Source organism: Rissa tridactyla, chromosome 6 (assembly GCF_028500815.1).
Source record: "Rissa tridactyla isolate bRisTri1 chromosome 6, bRisTri1.patW.cur.20221130, whole genome shotgun sequence".
Lineage (NCBI taxonomy): Eukaryota > Metazoa > Chordata > Aves > Charadriiformes > Laridae > Rissa > Rissa tridactyla.
Genome location: NC_071471.1, coordinates 51,240,154 through 51,262,932, shown reverse-complemented (window position 1 = coordinate 51,262,932; position 22,779 = coordinate 51,240,154). Strand labels below are relative to the sequence as shown.

The 22,779-nt window shown below is 40.9% G+C and overlaps 1 protein-coding gene across 6 annotated transcripts in view; it reads right to left on the bottom strand.

Moving 5' to 3' along the window:
* GBF1 (golgi brefeldin A resistant guanine nucleotide exchange factor 1) overlaps window positions 1-22,779 on the bottom strand; it is a 108,344-nt gene that overhangs the window by 23,663 nt on the left and 61,902 nt on the right. For 3 of the 6 annotated variants that reach the window (XM_054205810.1, XM_054205811.1, XM_054205812.1), the window contains 15 exons: window positions 22,126-22,257; window positions 16,970-17,088; window positions 16,235-16,343; window positions 15,813-15,873; window positions 14,066-14,120; window positions 12,606-12,704; window positions 7,560-7,695; window positions 5,075-5,301; window positions 3,961-4,129; window positions 3,564-3,775; window positions 2,789-2,887; window positions 2,155-2,349; window positions 1,593-1,779; window positions 1,010-1,150; window positions 386-474 (listed from right to left, as the gene is read on the bottom strand). In XM_054205810.1, the coding sequence (XP_054061785.1) occupies window positions 386-474; window positions 1,010-1,150; window positions 1,593-1,779; window positions 2,155-2,349; window positions 2,789-2,887; window positions 3,564-3,775; window positions 3,961-4,129; window positions 5,075-5,301; window positions 7,560-7,695; window positions 12,606-12,704; window positions 14,066-14,120; window positions 15,813-15,873; window positions 16,235-16,343; window positions 16,970-17,088; window positions 22,126-22,257 (2,030 nt within the window). The remainder of the gene's footprint in view (window positions 1-385; window positions 475-1,009; window positions 1,151-1,592; window positions 1,780-2,154; window positions 2,350-2,788; window positions 2,888-3,563; window positions 3,776-3,960; window positions 4,130-5,074; window positions 5,302-7,559; window positions 7,696-12,605; window positions 12,705-14,065; window positions 14,121-15,812; window positions 15,874-16,234; window positions 16,344-16,969; window positions 17,089-22,125; window positions 22,258-22,779) is intronic. The other 3 variants (XM_054205814.1, XM_054205815.1, XM_054205813.1) reach the window with 2 other exon arrangements.

The following is a 22,779-nucleotide window of genomic DNA, read 5'->3' as shown; positions in this document are numbered from 1 at the left end:
TACTATGGGCCTCTTGGTATGCTCTCCATTTACAGCTTTGGTAAGAGTAGGGAACCTCCTCTTTTTGATGAAAGTACCTGATTATGTCCACATAATGCAAACTAGATCCAGCAACTTTCCCACCCAGAAATCATATGGACCTAGCTTACAAATCGTGCCTCAAAATTTCCACACCACCTCTTGCAACTTTTAGCACAACGAAACTAGGACAGATAACAGTCACTACTCTCTGCAGTGTAGCAGGATTTTCAGTGACTATTTAATTCTTAGCAGCAGAGACTAGAACTCAAAATTTCTGAGATATCACCAGTCATGCAGAGGCCACATGGGATAGGAAACAAAGAGAACACTCAAAGATCTATTTGCAGTATGCTCCAAATCATACCTTCTTTTTGTTCTTAATCTGCATAAGTTCCTGAGGGCTTGGAAGGATACAAGAAAATCGGGTAGGCTTCCTGGGGATATTCTTCTCAGCTAGAAGGACAAAGTGTCATTAGGGTCAAAGCTATCCTCAGAGTAGCACCTCAGCCCACTATAGTGTCCCACCATAACTTTCAGTCATGGAGTCTTGCTGCAATGTGCTGCCCTGCAAATGGCAGTCACACTCCTGCTATTAACTCGCTACATTCCTCCCACCAACATTTTCTTCAGCATAACTGCATAGTAGCTTCTTGTCCCGCACAATTTCACACATCCGCAAGATTTAATTTTCTAGCTATTTTGACTACCTACACTATCGATCCCCTGCAGAGCCTTGACTACCTTAAAAATACTAAGTACTGGTATAAATTTCACACACTTTTGCCCCAAACTGACCCACCGGATCTAACCCCCTCCCAGAAGAAATGCAACAGTTAGTAGGCATATATAGCACACCTATAATAAACAAATAGTCACAACATATCTCCTCCTTATTTGAACACACAATACCTATAGTGGTCTATAGTATGTCAGGACCATTCTCAGCATATACACACACAAAGTATCAGGGTACCGCAGAGCCTATTACCTGCCTCACTTCCTCCTTCCAAATCCATGCAGCCTTCCTTCATCTGATCAGCCATAAGGCACCCACTGGTGGGAGGACATGCCCCAGCTGGCTCTGAGACTGCAGTGGAAGATTTTCCCTCACTGAGTACTCTCTCATTATCTGTAGAAGTTAAAATAAATAATAAAAATCCCCACACATAAACAAAACCATAAGCCAAGGAAAAAGCTAGCAATAGAGAAATAATGAACTGATCACTCTAAGCTGAACATATGCTTATTCAAAGGAGTTCCCGCAAGTAACTGCAATTCCTCAGTATCCTCAGTATTTTGACTATGTGATTTCCATCGCATACCCTCCTTCTGTTGTGACTGCCAGTCTTGACATGGCCTTAATATAAAGCTTCAGATGAGGGGCACATTTTAATATCCGTGCATTTTACAAACAGCATGGTTATTAACATCAGTGTGTAGTTATAAAACATGCAACAGGAAGACTGAAAACATATATTTAAGGAGCTTACTATGTCAGCTACGAAACTGAGATCTGTAAGTTTAGCAAAAGACTAAGCTTAATATCAAAATATCAAAGAAAGGGGTCTTACTATTGCTTGTGTCTTTGGTGCTGTTCATGGTTTCTGGACTGAATTTGACAGCTTCCTTGTCTTGTTGATGTATGTTACTCAGCACTTTGGCCTGACAATGTGCCTCAGTGCTATCTATCACTGTCAGCAATGCTTCCAGAGACAGCAGATGGACAGTATACAGCTGTCCAGAAACTGGGAAGGCATTCTGGGAAAAAAAATAAGCGCATTAGTCAGGTTTCATGCCTCTCTCACCATAACGGGGGAAGGAAGTTTCCTTCACAGCTTGGGGAAGCCTAAAGCATACAACAGAACACTCTAAACTTTTCACACAAAGCTTTGTAGCGTATACTTAATGGTTTATCTGCTCTGACACTAGTAAAACATCATGGTTTTCTTTTGTCTTCTGCTTCCAAAAGAAGACGGCCATCTTAATCTCTACAGATGACTCACACCGAATTCTTAAGTACCACTCCCACTCTTAAGTACCCTTGTTCTGAGTTACCCGCTTCCCCTTCGGCACCCCGCTGCTCCCTCCCTCCCGCCCGCTGAGGCGGACAGCCCCCGTTCGGCGGTTCAGCACCTTGGAGAGCAGCTTGGTGAGCTCCTCGAAGAGGTTGGCGCAGTAGTAGTCACAGTCGTAGTTTATGTAGAGCTCTGTCACGAAACTGGGGATCCTCCACAGCTGGACAATGGCCTCCAAAGCCATCTCCTTCATTTCATAGGGCATCTTTGGGTTTTCCACAGTGATAATTTCCATCAGCTTCTTGATGTACATCTGGCAGAAACACAGGGCAGCTCAGATTAAGGAAAGAAAAGAGAAAGCGGGACAGTGAATAGCTTTGAGGACTACAGAAATAGATCTGAGTTTCATCTTCCCACATGACACTCCATCTTTAATGATGGCTCATTCTGAAGGAGACTGTAAAAAGGTTTCAAATAGTTCTACCATTCAGTGCACCTGGCTTTACCTTTCTAAAAAAAAAAAAAAAAAACCAAAAAACAAACCAGTATGAAGGCAGGTAGTGCAGTACACCAGTCTCGAAGAAATTTTATTATCCAACAAGAAAAGGCCTACACAGCCTACCCATAACCCACTGAGTCATTTATACAAAGGTAAACTGATATTTAGACTGTATCTTACTGCCTAGATATATGCGTTCAACTGAAGCCCAATAAACTATAACCAGGCACCCAGTGATCCTCAAAAAACTCACCTCCAGCTGGAATTTCAGATGCTCTCTCATGCTCTCAAAGAGAAGAAAGCACACCCTGAGGGAGGTTGCATACAGATTGAGCCGTTCAACACTCAGCAGCTGAACAAGAAAAAATTTAAATAATTACAAAGGCTAGTCATTATGTGCTATAAGTAGCAGTATTGTGGCACTGCAGGCATCACCTGCAACAACCTCGAGATCCACACATTGCCTCCCATAGCAATGGTATTTCAAAAACCAATCCCTTATTCAACCTCCTGGTCTCACTTTTTGCTAGTCAGGATGAATACAACTTCATTCCCTTCTGCTTGCGGTAACACTTTTCCTACAACAAATTTGTTCTTTTGCCAAGTCCACAGATCCTGTTAGTGGAGAAGGAACTTGGGATAAGACCTCCCTCTGAGATGGCCCTTGTGCAATTAATAGCTTGGCACTCCAAAGGTTCTGCCTACTACTAAGCTGGTAACTTGCATTCGTAATTACCTCAAAACCAATTATGTCAAAACACAGTGTTATCCCACAGTAACAGTTCATTCAAATCACCTTCATTCTTCTTGGCCCTGGTCTGAAGAAAATAGCACACCACAATCTCTCTGGCTTTGCAACAGCACTGTTTTGCTGGTGCAATTCAGAAGCTCTCTGCTGCATTGCAATGAGTTATTTGAAGACTGAGACCTGCCAAACCTCAGAACACTAAATTCCAAGAGACTCTTTGATGCAAATTAGTATCTGACTCCCCAGTGCCACATGCCATGCTAGCACAAGCCAGACTCACTTGAAATAGGTGCCGGCACAACTCCTCCTTCACAAGTCCCAAGAGGGACTGGCAGTTTGCAATGGGTGCTGACTCCAGGGCAACAGTTAGCAGCTGCAGCCCCATGTGGATCATCACCTCAGAGTTGTGGCGGTCATGAGGGTTGGTGAGCGAGATAAGAAAGCGGAACAGTTCCCTAATACATGGTAGCCCATAGGGGACCAGTGCTGCTCCTAAAGGAAAAAGAGAGATTTAGCACTCTTAACATTGCTTTTGCTTTTTGCAGGTGCCTAACAAGTATTACAAATGAAGTTGCTACTAACCCACTGAGGAACAGGAGCTTATCACCTTCTTAGCAGAAAGTGGAAAAGAACAGTGGAAAGGAGAAAGGACTTTAGCAACATTGCCCACCTCTCACCTTCTTTTTGGGAAGACTGAGTAAAACGTACTCCTCGGGGATTTACATAGTCCATGTCATGAACTGAGGCAGAGTCAGAATGTTCTGCTACAGATGTGCACTCCTCTAGGACCTCAGGGATAGACTCGACGGAAGCTGACTGGATCTTCTCCTCCCTCAGACTTTCATTCTTCATTGATAACAGTCATTTGGGAATGAAAGAAGCAAAACAAAGGTTAACAAGCGCTAGACAAGCTAAAAGAAAGGCTTATTTGTTCATGGTTCATTCAGAATTATTAAAACTACACAGGTCAGTAATAGAAGAGATCAGGAAAAAAAAAAAATCTACAAGAAAAGAGTGCCTCTAGATAATCTGCAACCCTCTCCACCCTTTCACTTCTATCTAGTTGTTACCTATTTTACATAACTCTAGGTTGCAAGACTAAGGATTTTACTTTGAATATACTCCTATTACCTATCAGTTCTTACTGCCCCCGAGGTTAGAATTTGGCTCATTTTTCAATTTTAAATGCTACTTAATTTCAGCACACTATTTCTATCTATGTCCTCTTAGCCTTTTACCATTCAAAACATCTGCAGCTCCGAAAGGTTCCCTGCAGCTCTAATCCATCCTCTCAACAGTATGACTGTTGCAGGAGAAGTGGAGACAACACAAAGGAAAACTTACTGACAAAGGCCTCGGTTCAGGTTTGTCATATTTCACAGCAACAGTATTGCACATACGCAAACACCAACAGCTGAATTTCTACAACCTCAAGTAAAATTGTTCACTAAAGATAATAAAATGAGTTCTGCAGATTTCCCTCTAACAGTTTCTCCTTTAATTAAGGTTAATGATATTGGCAGGAGTACAACTAGCTACGTAGGTGCATTGTTGGGCTGCACAGTTATAATTTCTCAGCCAATGGGGATGGTCTCAAGAGAAAACAAAGAGTGAATGTTTATGAATATACAAATCACTTATAGCAAAGAACGTTTTATTCTGACCCTAAGCCTTGAAATAGAATATATACCCTATGATCGAAAAGAGAGACAGAAAGAGAGTAAGCGTGCTAAATCCACAACTGATTATGCTGGGAGCTGGAGCTTCCCTTTATAAGTTATATCCACGTACCTGAAGTTCGGGCTGATTTTGATTTTCAGTGACTTTGGCCTCATTTGAAGGCATTCCTGCATTAAGACCCAAAGAAGCGACTTGGTCCAAGTCTGTCAGATCTTCCTTGGAGGTAGTCTGTGAGGACAACTCCAAACCACTGTCTGTAGCAGGGCTGACTGCAGATGAAACATTTTCTGAGCTCCCAGAGGAGCTGGGAGGAGCATCTATGAAAGTAACTCCGCTTGCTGATGAGAAACAGAAGCCAAAAGATCAGTATTATTCTGTACTTGGAGCACTACTTCACACTACAAATAACCTCAGATAGTTATGCATTAATGTAAAGAACATAGATAAACTAAGCTCTCTTTTGCTAGGTATTAGCGAATTAAATAGTCAAACAGGAGAGATATTAGCAGTTCTCCAAATTAACACACAATAGTTGGAATGTAACAAACTCAGCAAATAAGGTAATTCACATAGAAGAGTGCAGAGGGTTTCTATAATTAAGAAGGAATCCGAAAATAGTCCGAATGGAGTACTTTACTCTTTGATACAATAGCACAACTACTTTAAAGACTTGCATCAAGAACTAGTCATTCCTTCAAAGTGAAAATTTTAACTTGACTGGATGGCAAGACCCGTTTCTTTAATTCTCCCTAAACAAACGGAACTGCAATAGAATTCAAATGGGTCTGAAATGGAGCAGTGAAGGATTTTTACTATTTTACAATGCTCAAGGAATCTAAGTTATCCTTTAGAAGAAGGAACCCACATATTTGCACCTCTCGTGGTTCTGAGGAGAGCTTAAAAAATGTAAAACAAATATTTAAAAAAGAGAAGATATACTGCAGGGCACAGTAATAAAGGCACAAACGAGACTTACGTTATGCATTTACATGTGAAATGTGCATAGCTTTGCACAGCAATGTTCTATTGATGACTTGATTTTCAGAAGTGTCTTAAGTAAGTAGCAGGACATTACTTTATTTGTAAGAAATGTAACAGAATACATGATCAATTTTGCAATATTTTCTTCTTCACCTGCTAAGCTAGGATTCTGGCCTTTTAAAAAGCATCATTATTAATGGTTAACATTACCTAGAACTACAAGGTCAGAGCTAATTACATGCTTTGTAACACAATTCAACTTTCTCTCTAAAATGTTACAGGAGTTATAATGATGTTTAACAGAATTTAATACCGATTTGAAAACTTAAATATAATGGTGATTTATGTAGACATAAGTTCTCATCTGGATGGATGTTCTGAGTTACGTGCAATTTGATTGCATTTGTTATTTCCTCAGTTTTCACCAATCATGCTGTTGGGTAGAAACACACTTGGGATCATTCATACCACACTGTGACAGAATAAGTGTCAGAACCAGGTATTTTACACAGCTATTGTTTCTCCACTTTCCCATCTGCTTCCTTTCACTGTTAATGTTTATGTCTGAGCCATCAAAACAGAGAGCGCACAAGAGACAGAGTACTTTGCAGCCAGAGGGATTCATTTATCCAGAGAAGAGTTAAAAACAGTTACAACTATTTAGTCTACTCCTATACAAAAATAGGATATGGAAGTCCCCAAACATTACATTCTTGAGCTCGCAGCACTAGTCACATACTGTATCACTTCTACAGGCTAAACATGGAAAACGATTCACACGTATACCCATTAGTTTCCTGCGCACAACCCCCTTTCAGGTACCTTTGCTGTTCCTTCTACTTTTTTCCCCCTACATAACTCTTCATGCCTTCTTACTGTATCAAGGCCTCTATTCTTCCTGTAACAGTTGCAAGCGCTTCCCCTATTTCCCTGTCCCTTAATGAGCGTAACCCTTTACTCAAATTTCATGGACTGTGAATGCACGTTTTCAGTCTTTACATCTATAGTGAGAGATCTGTTCGTTCACCCATCCTTGATACCTAGGTTTCTGCACATCCCTCAGTTCTACTTGTGTATTTTACCCCAGTCATGCTTTGGTCTTCCCTCATTACCACCATACCCTTTGGTACATCCTTCAGGAACACAGGAAAGAATGTGTCACTTAAGTCAGCAATCTCCTGCTGCAGGAAACTTTCTCCCCAGCTCCATGCCCCTTAGCTCTCCTCTTGCCAGCGCTCTTGCTCTCAATCTCTTCCACATACCTCCAGCACCCTCCAACTCCTCTACACCACATGACTGCCTGTAACCTCAGCCACTTCTCCAGGTCCCCATTCGCTTTTGTACAAACTGCCCCGTAAGGCATGCTGAAGGCAGAGGAATGCTGTCAAGTTAGCCACAGGACCATGCCTTCCTCCATCAACGTGTATTCTGCCTCCATCAAACTCTTTCTCCAGAACCTGAAAAGCTAGGATATATTTTATTGCTATAGTCACTGAGAACTAATATTACAAAATCTAATGCAAAACAACATGTTAAGAGAAATGAAATAAAGACAGATTCCAAAAAAGCTCTAGAACAGATGTTGTCTGGTCTCTGGAAACAGATTTCAACTTACCTGTGGTGGTGTTAGTACTGGCTGCTGGTTGTTCTGTCCCAGGAGAGACCTTAGTTACATGGCGAGGCGGCCTCGGTGATCTCTTCTGCTTTTTCCATTTTGATGACTCGCTCATTCCTCCAGCTCTCATTTTCAACTGAAAACAATAATCATTAAGAATATCAGTATAGCAAAAACACGTAGCACAATCGATTACACAAGCCAACCCACAAAGGCTGTCTTAAAATCCTCAAAGTCAGGCAACAGCATTTAAATATATCACACAAATCAATCAGCACCTCAAAATCATGCAAACGAGCCCCTGACTCCCCACTACCCATGTATTAGCCAACACTCCATGCCTGAATCAAGGGACAATTTACTACTGTTACTCTCCATATAACATATTGCAGAGCATATACTTAATACTTAACACGTCAATTAGCACAGCGCTCCCTCTTCCCTATCAATTACCTTCTAGCTTTCCATTAGGATAAAGAATTCTCTTAGACCTACAGGCACACCTAAAATCTTTTCGCTTTTGCCAACGTTTCCAGACTTCTAAAGGGCATCAATTAAAGTATATAAGCAAGTACTAGTTAGGTTTGACGTTCAATTAAAATTTCACCATCTATACACAAAGGCTGAGAATGAAGCCTGAGCACGCAGTCCCACACTGCGGTTTGCAGCTCTGTCACTTATCTCTTGCCTCAATTCACTCTTCATCTTCTTAACAATGCCACGTTCACTTTCCTCTAGGCATCTTTCACTATTAACGAGTGTTAGAGCTCTAACACTTCACTCACTCCTGGTGCACGACACATTGCAAATACCACCCTAGTGGTTTAGAAACAAACTATTTCCTGCTTTCACCTGCCTTCTGTCATTACTCCTCTTCAAATCTAAATCTAACCTAACTCTTGACATCCTTCTTGACCAGGATCCTACTTCTAGTTCTTATACAGATCTTTGATCGGGCAAACAAGAACCACAGCCAGAGCAATGCAGGCTGTGTGGCACCTGCTGCAGTGTGCTGTTATTGCAGGCATACACAGACGCTCCAGAACTTCCTAAAAACAATACGATATTTGGCCACATGAACAATGGCAATAGCAGGCCTGAAAACAGCTTCCTTCTAAAGTAACTTCATCTAAGTGCAGGGTTGCACTTACTCTTGGCTTTGGTAGCTGCAGTCAGCTTTTCTGATGCTATCAGACCTCTTCAATTTGGGGTGAAAATTTAACCATTGTACAGGAACCTTGCATGTGGTGGAAACCATCCAGCAAGTCTCAGTACCAGTCCCTACTTGGTATTCTTCTTTGTAAATTCATCACAGTTAAGTTACATTTTAGGCTATAATATTCTTTATTTTATATATCCCCAGCATCAAATTTAAATTCTCTAGAAGACAAGGATATTCTTTAGTCTCTTCCTTTTTCTGCAACTTGCCTCCTTCCAGCTAATACTCTTCTTAAATGCCAATAAACCTTCATGTTCTGCTACTTTTTTCCGTCTCTCCCTTTTCCAGATAGAATTCTAACTCGCTGTACACAGCCTGTAGTTTTTCTCATTTAAATAAAGCTTGTGAAAATGTTATGTCCCAGTGCAGTAAACCATTTGTGTAACTTTTCTTTGCACCACAAACTCTATTTGTTTGACAACTAATCCTCAAGTTTTAGCCATGCTACAGTTTCCTTGAGCTTGTTAATAACAGCAGATTCAGAATTACTTTGTTCCTTGTTATTTCTTCCAAATTTTGCAGCAAGAGTCTCCTAAATCACAGCTTCTGACCAACGCTTACATGACAAGAATGCAGCTAAAAATAAAATTTTGCACATTTCAAAATGTTTTAATATGCTTATGGATCACAATCCTTTCATGTAAAAATTGGCAGCTCTCTTATCTTTCCTATTCACTACTTCATAGGGCTATATAAAATATGTGTTATCTTTCATTCTTGCCAACTCCTAATGTTTCACCTGTAATAATTTCCTCTTCCATTTAAAAATCCCTGAGCTTTAAACATTACCAATAGTTTTATTCATTAAAGGCTTAAGCTGCTAATTAGACCAGGTAGTTTTTCTTTACCTACCAACTATTCTAGAAATAGGCATATTTATTTTTTCTCCCTTTTCAGTAACTTTTGAAATAAAATCCGAAGACTTATGGTTCATTGTACCAAACTACTTCAAGCAGGATGGAAACCTGGAAGCATCACGTGTTAAATCCAAGAAAGTCTGTTCCACACAATTTCAAAATAAGACTTTGCTTCTAGTTACTATATCCTGTTGCAATGATTTGCCAGCTAAAAAAGTTACCTGCTAATAAAAACTGGGGGGGGGGGGGGGGGGGGGCGCGGGGGAGAGGCGGGGGCAGAGGCAGAATTGAATTAGCCAAATAGAGCCAAGATACCGCTATGAGCTAACCATGTTGGTCCCACTCCTTTTGCCCCCATCCATGCTCCTGAGAAACAGGTAACTTTTGAACCATTCTATCAGAAGTTTCAAGCTGACAATTTAATTACTACTTCTGATGTCCCCTTTCCAACAACACCAAATACCATCTCAGTTCAACACTAGCATTCAGACAAGAATATAAGTTGGTTTGGGTTTTTTTTTTTGGGGGGTTGTTTTTTTTTTTTTTCGGGGGGTGGGGCAGGGGGGAAAGTTGAGGGTTTTTTTTGACAATTTAACAGACAGGTGAGATTACCCAGTAGGTCTTTTCCATCTCATACCATCCAGTATTCCACATGCTACACCAACAAGCATTCTTCTATCAGAATTACCTAGCACTACCCCCTGTATCATGCCCCCCCCTTTTTTCTTTTGCTGTCTCCTATAAATAAGAAATAGCAAATTACAATGACAATTGCATAGCTTAAAAAAAATGCAGAAGCAAACAGAAATACTTAACAGAAATGTTTCACCAGTGTCAAGGAGCTATATGGTTTTTTTAACAAACTCTTGAGTTTGAGAATTCTAAAACAATACATGTATCAAAGGACAGCAAAGTAACATTTTTCATTCTGTATTTTGTATTGAATTAAAAGGTAATAATCCCATGAAATCTGTACAGTTTATCTTTGACTAAAGGAATTATTTCTAATGCTTGTTTTTACCTTCAATACCAAGGCATTTCCCGATTTCACTAGAAAGCTTGGCTGCATGTTAACAGGCTGAGATTTTAAATCTAAGGTTGCTGTCTTGACTAAATGCTGCAGTTAGATGGCATTTAATAGATCATTAAAATATCCTGAATTTTAAACATCATCTAAAACTCTCCTTCCCTATCCAATGCCCAAGTGATATTATAGTTGCATTACTTTTCTATTTATCAATGTCCTTCAGATTAGATTAAGCTCATATTCCACAATAAAAACACCTGAAGTTAGTATTTAAAAAATGATTCTTTAGAAATCAGAGCAGAGGGAGCTCAAAGCTACTGTTCGTTCATCTTGGAATTCAGTACAGATTCCACTAAATTTATCTGAGTTACCTTTGCATAAAGAAACAGGTACACGAAATTGTAGAAGAAAAAAAATAAATTACAAGACTCCAAATGCTTCCTTTGATAGATGAGGTTTTAACAATAAAACTACAGCTAAGGTCTAGGGAGGTGAAGAAAAATGTAACACTACAGGATTCTTTTTAAAGGGTCCGTGAGATCTCATTTCTCTACAAGCCACCTTACCTGCACTCGTTTGTTTTTCCATAAGATACTGTAAGCCTCAAGAGAAAAGGGCAGGGGCCAATGATTAGTGACTAAAGTGATTATACTATAACATGAGCTCATTCTAGATGCAGCATGGAACTGGTCAGCACACCAAGTAGCGTTCAAGACACAAAAGCATGCAGAGAGAACGCAGTCCACGATCCAAGTCTTGGAGACACCGATGCAGTCCAGTCATCTCACTTACCTACCTGCCTGTACTGCAACAACGAATCAAGTTTATCTGGTGAAACGTATTTGTGCATCTTAGGCAACTATGAACACAATCCACCCCCAAAATCTGTGAAAACTCAGATTTTAAGTTTCTCCTGACTCCCACCACAGAGCCCAATGTTTAGCTACAAAATTTTCTATTGCAAAGGGAAACATTTCTTAGTCTTTTCTTCTGTGTAACTCTGCATAAATCTGCGAGTCTCCAGCCACTGCATTTCCAACCTATCCTGACCATAGATAGACAGAGGACAAAAAAAATGGCATATAGACCTCTAAATGATCTGTTCAGCTCCTTTTGGACCAAATAGCATTAATGGCAGACAAGAACTAAAGTTAAATTAAGTTTATGAACCAACATGGAAAACTGAGAAGGGTCCCATTTAAGCTAGTTTCTCAGGGTTTCTATGATCGGTCCAGAAACAACAATCTGCAGGCCTACAAGATTTCTTTAGAAGCATTTTCTAGAGGAACTAGCAGGGACTAACACATTTCATAATTCAGTTCAGCCCCACTCATCCCCCATTACCAAATACTGTGCTGGAAACCACATTTAATTTCAGTAGAAACATGACCACAGGTGTTGAAAATGTACAGCAGTCTCCTACAAAACGCTTGAGAGAGCGTCGAACTCTGTGGCCCTGTACCAAAGCTCAGAGATTCACCTTGAGTAAAACTGTTTAAGGCATGCTGGGTCAAGAGATTCCTCAAGTATGCTGCTACATCTATAATCAAGATCAACAGCTACGACACACAATGCTTGAGCCTTCAGAGGGCAATCTACACTTTTTATGTTTCTTTTCCTCAGTTTTTCACTGTCATAGAAGACTCAAATCTTGCCCATGCCCTCCCACTCTGTTCCTTCAGAGGATGCCGTGATAGTGTCTTAGGTGACACCCACCAAGACACTGAATGCTGCAGTAAAACAAGGGTCTCTCCCTCTAAAGCCTGCCCCAGCTGCAGCCACAACACTGCAAAGCAATTGCTGCATGCATTGTCCCCAAAAGCCATGCTGTGTCAAATGAGTGGAGGGAGATTTGCTGCACACAACATAACTATCTCTCAGGTGGTGTTTACAAGAGAAGGAAGAGGGGAGTAAGGTAAAGAAGGGAGAAGGGAGAGAGAGACCTTCAGGTTCTTAAAGAGCAATACCCTCTCTAATTGGTTCAGGGCTTTGAGCTGTTCCCCACTACTTAGCTCCAGTTTGTTGAGGAGACATGAAGAGATCTGTGAAAGATAGGCAAATGCATGGTTTAAACAAAGCAAAATAAACCCAGAGAAGAATAACCTGGCAGAGTGCAAGGCTGCAGGGCAGATTCCTGGCATGCACAGCAAAGAGACAGTACAAGGTAACTGCACAGATCAGACACAAGACAGAGCATCACTTAACCGAGCTGGGAGCAGCCATCACTCGATAAGGGTAGCCTTCCCAAATTCAAATTCACCTTCACTTTACACCTTCTGTACACAGACCATGGCAATTTCTGATACCTGCAGTACACTAGCCTGATCTCTTTTAGCTTTCCTTAGGCCAGCCTGCCACCATCACAAATCTTGCCACTTTTCTCCCACAGCAAGGGAAACAAGCAGTCATTAGGTTACTACACAAGAAGTAAAGCCCCAAGCTAGTTTCAGATTCCTACAAGTAAGCATTCAGTCTCTCAAAACACTGCTATACTGGCTCTGAAATGTACATTTACCCAATATTGCCACTTTTCTCAACTCATTAAAAATAAAAATGGAGTGAAAGTTCTTCTTCCCATCCTGTTGCTCTCATCAGTAGTATCTTTACTGACATTCTTTATATGGAGTATAAACATATACAAGTATATATGGAGTTCCTTAAGTGAACCTCCTTCCACCTAAGAAATTATTACATCAATAATCACATAAGGTCACATTTATGGTATTTGCCATACTGAATCCAGCTGCTAAAGACCTCGCTGTATAGAGGGAGGCGGTGGTTTTGAACAAACCTGGACCTTCCACCTTCAGAAAATTGTGCGTTTAGGGAAAGGGAGAAAAAAAACAGTCTACTTTGATTTGACTGCTAATAGAGATAGTATTGCCCCTGTGAACTAAGGTTTTTTGCTACAGAATGCTGCCCCTTCTAGAAACCAGCAAAGCTTTTTCTACAATAGTCCAATTTCATAATGCTTTCATGCTGTTTCACCAGCCTCAAAAAGCTTCCTTTGTACACAGAACAGGACAAATACATCCCAAGAGCTCAGTATTAGACCTGCAGTGAATGAAGAAATAGGAGAAAAAAGCTGGAGAGAGAGCAGAAGACAGCAAATGATCAGAAGACATGACCATCAGGTCCCATAACTTGCTGCGGTTTTCTAGCCCACAGCAGTTTGATGGCTGTTCCCAGGATCCAGACTGTCCCCCTTAGGCAGCACTATCATTAACAAGATTCCCTACCAGACCACAGAATTAATGAATCTATGCCCATTTATGCGGTTAAACATGCTCTTTCAGTGAACTAGGGACTTGCAGGGATGAAGAAACACAAGTGTGAAAACAAACAATACAGAGACGAGCGCAAGCCTGAGAAGAGCAGAACAGCCAACAGTGCTGAGTCTTACTTTCTTCATGTTCGTTCCCATGTAGCTTTTAGGCTCTTCTTTAAACTGAGGCAACCTGAAAGACAAAGAACAAGCCAAAATACGTAAGCTTTCTCAGGTTATCAAGAGGAAAAAATAAACTGGTCTTTTCAGTCATGCTGCAGATACCAGAAAACCCAAATTAGGTTTCCTCCACAAAAAGAAACGTTCTTAGTATCTTTTCCTGCCAAAATCTGCCGAGGGAAAAAAACAAGTATAGATGAGAGGTGCTCTGCATGCTATTACTGCTAATGGCAGTTTTGCTATATTGATTTTCATTCTTAATAGTAATGTAAGTACAGCTTCTTTTCCTTCAGTGTATGTTTTCAGCAGTGGACTAATTAGATTGGTTCAAAACAGGTTTCTGATGCTGCTAAAAACAGCTGCTAAATCAGACTGTCATCCACACGAGGACTCTTGCAGTGTACATGTTATTACTAGTCATGGCAACTCTTTTCATTAACTTTGTAGAAACCCCAGTAGTTACCCTCTAATCTGCATCGTACAAACACAATTATGGTGCATGGTGGATCTCAGTTTAAGCTGAATGCTTTGAGCTAAGCAGTCCCTGTCTCAGATGTACAGGAGGTTGACTGCTCTCACCTGTGCTACCGAATGACAAATGCACACAGCTCTCCAACTCCACACCCCCTGGTCTCCCTTCTGTTCCTTTACTACAGTTCTATCTTTGCTTGCTGAAGGAATAAAAGCTTTGCAGGACAGCTTTGGCTCTTTCTTTTTCTGAAAAGCAAGATGGCCAAACCACCCCTGCAGTTGCTGTCTTTGCCCTACTTCTCTATCCCAATGTCCACAGGCACAGATGGTGGCACTGTCTTCAAGCCTTATCAAGAAGGACAGAGAAGATGATACACAACAAGTAATTAATAAGCGCTAAGTAACATCCACATATGCATTTGGAGAAAAAGTAAGGCAGTCTCTCCTCTTTAGAGAGATTGATACTGACTCTGCCCCACATTCATCCAGTGGGGATGACACAGGGTGCACAGAACAAAAAAAAAAAAAAAAAAAAAAAAACCACAAACCAAAAAAACCTAAACAAACGGGAACCCACTGGAACTGAGTGTGACAAGCTGTCAGTTTTACTACAATCCTTTCCTACTAAAAGTATTTCTATATCTGCATGTTTCCTCTTTACAATACTCAGAGAAAGTCAATGATTACTTCATTATCTGGAGAAACAGTTTTGAAATTAAATAACTAACTTGAGTTTAAAAGAAGTAATCTTAATTACTTGAAGGGTGCTGAAAAGGGCAGAACATTTGTCCAAGACATATGATCTCAAGAGTTTAAAATTCTCTTTGATATGTGAGGTCAAAGCTCTCAGCTTGAAATCAACATGTGACTATTCCAACACTGTATCTATTCTCTCTCCTGAAGAGAGCTATATGTTTTAGAGCCTTTTTCTTTTTTTGAGTGAAGTTTGCATTCTCTGTCCTCAAACTTGTTCCCTATCCTAAAGCTCTTCATTACTTGGCTGTCTGTCTCTCCTCAAAGGACACCTTAAACCAGCCATCCTTCCCTGTCTCTGTCTCCCTGGAGTCTGAGAGGGTCAGCCCAAGAGAAAAGTGCCAAATCCTTCATCCCCTTCCACCTCTAAATAATGACCATTTTGGATGATTTTTCTGAGGGCCCTTAAGTGGAAGTGTGGAATCATTCTGTCCTTAGAGGGCCATCTTGGCAATGCTGAGGCAAACACAAGCAGGTTTACCTTGTGAAGAGCAGCTGCACCATGTCGACCAGAGTGTGCTCTGCAGATTTTCTCAATAACTCTGCGAAGACAAAAACAAATAACACAGGTGTCATTACTCAGTGTGATATTATCAAGAGGCTTCTTCAAGCAGACTCCCCTCCGAGCCTTGTTTACAGAGATTACGGCAAATTTATTAAAACCAGCTCCAACACCACATTACTGCAAATGGGCACATAATCACAAGGTGGCGCCACAAAGCTGGGGAAAAAGAGCAGTCAAAAGTTATACAGTGAACTCCTACCAAATTTTCCATGAAGTTGTAGAAAGACACAATAATATAAAGCTCAGGAGCTTTCCACGGCTGCACGTTCTACAACAGAACTAGTTAATGCTGAGGAAACCTGTTCATTTCTGAACTGCAGAACTAAGAACAAACCTACCGCTGAGTCTCATTTCAAAGCATATGCGGAAGCAGGACTGCATGATCTCACACACAGATTCATTGGTGAGGTGGGCTCCCACTGGAGTGAGCAGCAAGGTCCTCAAAACCTGCGAAGAACAGCACACGCATGTCCCATAGTACAATGACACCTGCATGCATTTCTGAGAGAAGGATGGCTTCCTCATGAAGGACTGCCATGAGCAGAAAACCTACAGGTTTTCCAGGAGTCATTTCAAACTGAATGCTGTGCTGAAGAAACAGACAGATTAGGAGACAAGAATGATCTCCCACCCCACTTCTGAAAGAGGCCTGATATGCTGCATGCTACCCAATATTTAAATTCAGTAACTAGCTATCTGCTCAAAAGTACATAGACCGAAGAGGTGTATAGTTCATAGGTTTGTCTCTACAAAGAATTTTTCTCAAAAATAAGTTAGAGAGCTCCATATGCTTAATTTACCCCTCACTGACACAGACCACGCACAAGGTAAGATTATCAACACTACCACATTATCAAGCCCTTAATTTAAAAATCATTTCATTTAAGCTTTTAATTATTTTCATTTGGAAAAGCTTTTACCACAGGTATATGAGCCATCTGTTTAAAAATAAAGTCTGTCACTAAGCTCCTACAGAGTCAAAACACTGCTCCCTCCTCTTCATCTCCATGTAACAGGATATGTTCCACAACGAGCAGCAACCATTATGGTAATTACCATTTCTCTCCACTTACCTGCAGGATTTTCATCAAGACAACCTCATCGCTCGCATGATCCGTGCCCACAAATCGGGCGTGAGTGACAGCATCTGCCATGTTCTCCATCCCCTCCGCTGTGCCCTCATGGCTGGGATCTGAGTAACAGAAGAAAAATACATGACAGGGAAAGGCCACCTACAGCCTACCACCTCTGTGGGGAGACATCTACACAGAAATCTTTGTTGCCATCTGCTTCCTTAATTTGTGTGACTCCGAGTGTGTTGACCCCACAAGACCAAAACTCACCTCCCCTTAACAGAAAGAGTTTAAAACCGGGAGCCTTCAGAAACCCTTTATCACAAGTCTATTTACATTTGCGAAAAGATGTAGCCTAACAAAGAAATTCAGTTGTTACGGGCTCCATGTTTTTTTAGATGTTAATTTGTAGAGCTATATCCTGTTCCCTACAATACAGCACAATCAGCTGTTAAATGCATCCAGCTCCTCCTTGGGAATGAAGAGAAAAAGCTCTTAAACATAGAGAACTGCACATTTACTCCCATGAGGAGAAAATGCCAAACAGGTTCCACTAGATTGAGAAGGAAAAATTGTCTCTTGTTCTACATGCCTCCCAAGGAATAGGAGCTGGGGAAGGAACGGCCCAGTAGCTTTCCCCAGAGACAACAGCAGACAGACACGATCACAGTTTAGATATCAGACTTGCAGGCCTCCCGCTTCAATCATTCATCGAGGCTCCTTCTCTCTGTTTCAGTCTTCTGTAGCTACAAACAATGGTGCAGTTGAGAGAATGTTTAGGATGAGATTGTTGCTAGTAACCGTATCTTGTGCCACATTGGCTTCAGAAAAGCTGCCTCTGGCTTTGATTTCATTCTCACTTAAACAATACGGCACTGAGCAAGAATCTTGTTACCTTCCTACCTAAACAGTCATTAGGAAAGAAAGGAGACAACCTAAACACTAGTTAATACCTCATTAATTGGCAATGGGGCCTCTTGAACTCCAGCAAGAATGAAGCTGACAGAGGAACCAAGAAAGACCTTGTATACTTTGCAGAGAAGCTCTGCAGACTCCCTCTTCAACTCCAGTTGCGTTCACACCTAGGAGGGGCTAAGCCCTAGGCATTAAAGCTGCCCTTGTTGTGGCCCAAAGACGGCAGCCTCCACCACACTGGGGATTCTGAGGGGCTGTAGGATAAAAAACTTCTTACAGTTGCACAAAACTGAAATAGCATCAGTGTACTTCAGAATCCTATAAATCTGCATAGGAAGAGCACATCCCTATTAAGAGCAGAGCTTGCCTGCTTTTGACACAGCTGTCACACACACACAAAATAATCTTGCATAGTTGAGAGTGACATCCTCTCCTGGTTTGCTAGTCAAACCTCATTGAGCTAGCAAGGAGTCTGTTCTAAGACCAATCAGTCATTTTTTACCAGCTGCAGCAGCACTCAACTAGATATCAAACTCTGATACTGGGAAGTATTAGATAAGAGGCCTGGCTGTCAAAGGCAGTTCTCTCTGTACCTCCAATAATGCCTTAAAATCCAGTTAGAAGATACTCCTCTTCTACTGGGGGCAATAAAATCAGCCATAAGTTGGTGCCCCGTGCACTCTTATTCAAAATAATAGCTTAAACTACCAATGGTCATGCTAAATTGCCTCAACTAAACCAGGTAAAGATCAGTGGTGTTACAATGCCAGCACCTACGTTAGCATTACTGTTAACCAACTTCAACAACTACAGCGGCAAGCAGTTAAGTGGGCATTGAGAGGAAAAAAGCCACTTGCTGCAGGAAAAGGCTCCCACAGGCAGAACACACCAGTAGATGTGAGTTGCTGTAGGCTTAGGGATACAGACTATCCGTAACTACAACTAAATGTGTGAAAAGGAAATGCAAGTTGTGCATATGCTTCTTTAACAGATCTATGACTACTGCTTTGCTGTTGTAGCCCCTACCTTCAATGCTAATAAACACACCTCTCTTCCAACACACATCACGCCTGACTACTTCAGTCCTGGCTCCCTGGAACAGCTCTACAAATTCATGTCAATTTATAGAGCCTCTTGAGTTCAATTAAAAGCACATAGACTTCTACTTTGCAGAAAAAAAGACACAGAAAAGATCAACCCGCTTCTTTGTTCCCTTGCGAGGAAAGACTACAGAAAAGATGTGCCAATGCCTGCTCAGAATCACTAACAAAAATAAATCAGTGTGAAGCAAAATATCAGTCTGAAAACTGCCACCTACAATGCAAAGATCCAGAGACCCCATCTGGACTTACACATTTCATATGGGGTGTACTCTTGCAACAAGCAGGCAAAAGAACAAGCAGAAAGCAGAAAATCCAGGCTCTCAACCATAAGGGAAATCCAGGAAAGCCAGAAGCCTGCTCAGTAACACCTTTAATGGAACTAAAATAAATCACCAAGGAGACAGAGAAGGTAGAGGGAAGAAAAAGGTTTAAAGTCCCCAAACAGCAAATCCTCTTGCTGGAAGCTGAGCAACAGCTATTCACTTACAGATACATAGTTTTCAAGAACACCAGGGAAAGTTAACTTTAGAAATGGAACCAGAAACGGCTGTGGACAAACTGTGATAATAAAAAGAACACTTACCTTTTCTGAGGAAAATACAACAAATACAATTCTGAAATTCAGCTACTAGCCTTCCTGTAGTTAAGGCCTGAGCTCATTAAAAGGCTAGCTAGTGCAAAACTGCTGAGTAAGGAAATAACTAATCTGAGGGAAAACAATTAATTGGAGTTTAGTATTGTTGCTCAGTTTTCTTGTACTTTAAAAATTACTATGTAATTTATCGACTATGAGTCTTGAAACAGTAGTACTTATTTCAGAGCAGAGGATAATCTCTCTAAGGCTAACTATTCCTACCATAACACGCATGGTGGATATCAAGTCATTTTATCTAACTGAGCTGTGATTGCAGGCTGTGATTGTCAGTGAACTGCTGCATCCAGCAATCTCAGAACAGATCTTTGCAATTCAGACTGCTAGACATCAGAAGTCTCAAAGGCTACTCAAGAATCGTTCTTTTCTAAGAGGTTTTAAAACACACCCCTCTGCAATACTGGCTTGAAAAGTAGACAGACATTCTGTCACAGGTCATCGGTGGTTAAGAAAAACAGTGAGACGGCATGAGGATTAGCAATGAAACGCTTTGGAAACAGGAAAATAAAGCAGTTTTTAACAATGATAATTATCAGAAGAGTTTGGGCCTTTCACCGCTCACTGTTTTTTTGACCCAATGTGTACAGCAAAAGCCATCCACTCGCAAAACAGATGCAGCTAGTGATGCTTTTGAAAAAACTGCTGGTTTCACCTGTCAATTATGCAGCCCCAAAATGCACCACAAACATCAGCTGCACTGAAATTTCCCCACTGTGGTTATGCTGGAGTCTGTCCTTCCTTGTTCTGTACAGTTCGAAACAGGTTCATATATTAAGGACAGTTTTAAGCTTTTCCTATCTTTAGGCAAAAAGTCTTTAGACTACCTTTAGTCTTATATTACAAAGAGAAATGTAAGACCAAAAAGCTTTAATTCAACAACACAAGCCTAGCCAGATGTTCAGTCAGCACCACTAATCCCAGCCTCACTAGGATCTGGAGCAGCACAAAGGACAAGGCTGCTGTGAATGTCACCTGAAGCAGCAACGGAGGCCTTAGATTACAGGTTCTGCTCCGCAACAAAAGCCACGCAGAAGGTATTCTCCACCATCAACTAAAAAAACACATGCCCACCAACAGTTACAAGGACACGCCCTGGCCGGAGTGACCTAATTAATATTCTAAACAACAAGTAGCCAGAGAAAGGCTACAAATTCTTAACTAATTTTTCCTGTTTCTGCCTCGAATGAAGCATTTGTAGCCAATTGCCTGTGCAGACATTTGCCTGGATATGTGATACCAGCCTGATGTTCTGATCCCACCCAGGCCTTAAAAGCATAGAAGGAAGGATGTTGAAACTAACATATTTTGCTTAGTCCTTCAGAGGGACATGTTTTACAGGCTTATTTATTAAGATTTCTTTATTGTCCTACGAAGTGACATTTTATTCATCATTTCTGTTATTTTCTGCCACTTAATTACACCCAACACTGCCCACTAATCGATGTCTTAACATGCTAAATTTCCACCAAACTCTTAAAAAAAACCCATTTCCTACATGTCCCTATTTTTGCTCATTTTAATGTTGGGTCTTTCCCACAAAAGTGGTCTACATCTACACAGATCTTCAAGTACTTTCTTTCTCTATCTTCCCTCATGCTAACTCCAAAGAACAAAAATATTTAAGACAACAGTGCCAGAAATTCAACAGCATTCACCTACAATGTAAAGGAGGAAAAGAACTGAGAAATCTGAACTTGGGGGGGATAGAAATTAGGTAAAATAATTTTCTACAAGTCAGATTACATATGAAAAAACATAGATAACAAGTTTTGCGATTCACACAGGTATGATCAGAAAGCACTAAGAGAATTTACACAGAAAAATCAAGCACCACTAACAACAGGATGACACAGTGAAGGCAGACAGAAACTCAGCTAATGAGTTACTACAAGCCAGCTGAGCCATGGGAACCGACCACATGCGCATTATTAGTCTTTCACAAATATAAAGGGAATGCGCACATTTGAAAGTCTGGGCAGCAGCTAAACTGTCTCTGCCACGACAACTGTGACAAGTGAAGAGTACTGGCACACTACTGGACAGGGTCTGGGACTGGGCAAAAAAACCATACTCACTCTAGAGCAGAAATATTAGTTCACAAAACTAAATAAATTTTACTGTGTTGATGTTTATTACAACATTTTAATCCAAGCTGGTATTCTCCCCTCCCTGGCCCCTTTGCTTGGATTGCATTAAAAAGCAGTTGGTGACCACCACAGTCCAGCAGCGGGCCATAAGCACACGCAGCAGGCAGGGCAGACTGGAAGCTTTGGCTCCATTTCCAGCCATTGCTGTAGCACCATGAAAGACCAGCAAGTAGGATATTAAGAAACTGCAGATGCCTATTTCCCCAGCATTAATGACTATTTTCTTATTTCCCCAATCTTCTCATTACAACTGCAAGAACATATCCTGGCCAAAGACATGTCTGAAGGAAATGCATTTGGCTGGCATTTTGTTAAATCCCAGGAAGCCACATAACATACCTATTAGTGCATATGAGAGGAACTTATTCACAGAGGTGAGGGCCAATCCAGTTATGGGGCCTGTAGTGTCTTCAGAACGGATTACTTCCAGGAAAGGCCGAAGAAAGACATTGGGTTCAATTTCAGATAGCTCTGTTAAAATAAAAATAATTTCAAAGAAACATTAGATTAGACTTGATTCATTATGATTCACTTTCTCTTTAAGAATCTACAGTAAAGTCATTCTCAGAGGAAAGAGGCCTGCAATACCTTAGTTTCAGAAGGGTGGTGGGAAGGTCAGGGTTGCTTTTAAACATGTGTGTGCATATACATACACACACATATACGTATTTTTAAAAGAAATGGTTTTTGAAGTTCACTTTCTTAAGATCTTCAAAATAGCCTTTTGGAGCCTTCTAAAACAAACCTTATTGCAAGAACACTGTAAATGCCACAGAGCCACTACTGCCTAAATTTATGCTTTAATTAACTGGCAGATATAGCTGCATTTTCCTAGTAGTCCTGGAATTGTGTGATCGCATGATATAGACCCTGTCCCACCTTTTGCCGCTTTTGTAACATCCTACTACATGTACAGCCTCATACTAATCACATGCATAGTACAAATCTACAGCCAGGTTAGTTGGATCTCCCGGAGCTCTCTGCCTGAATACA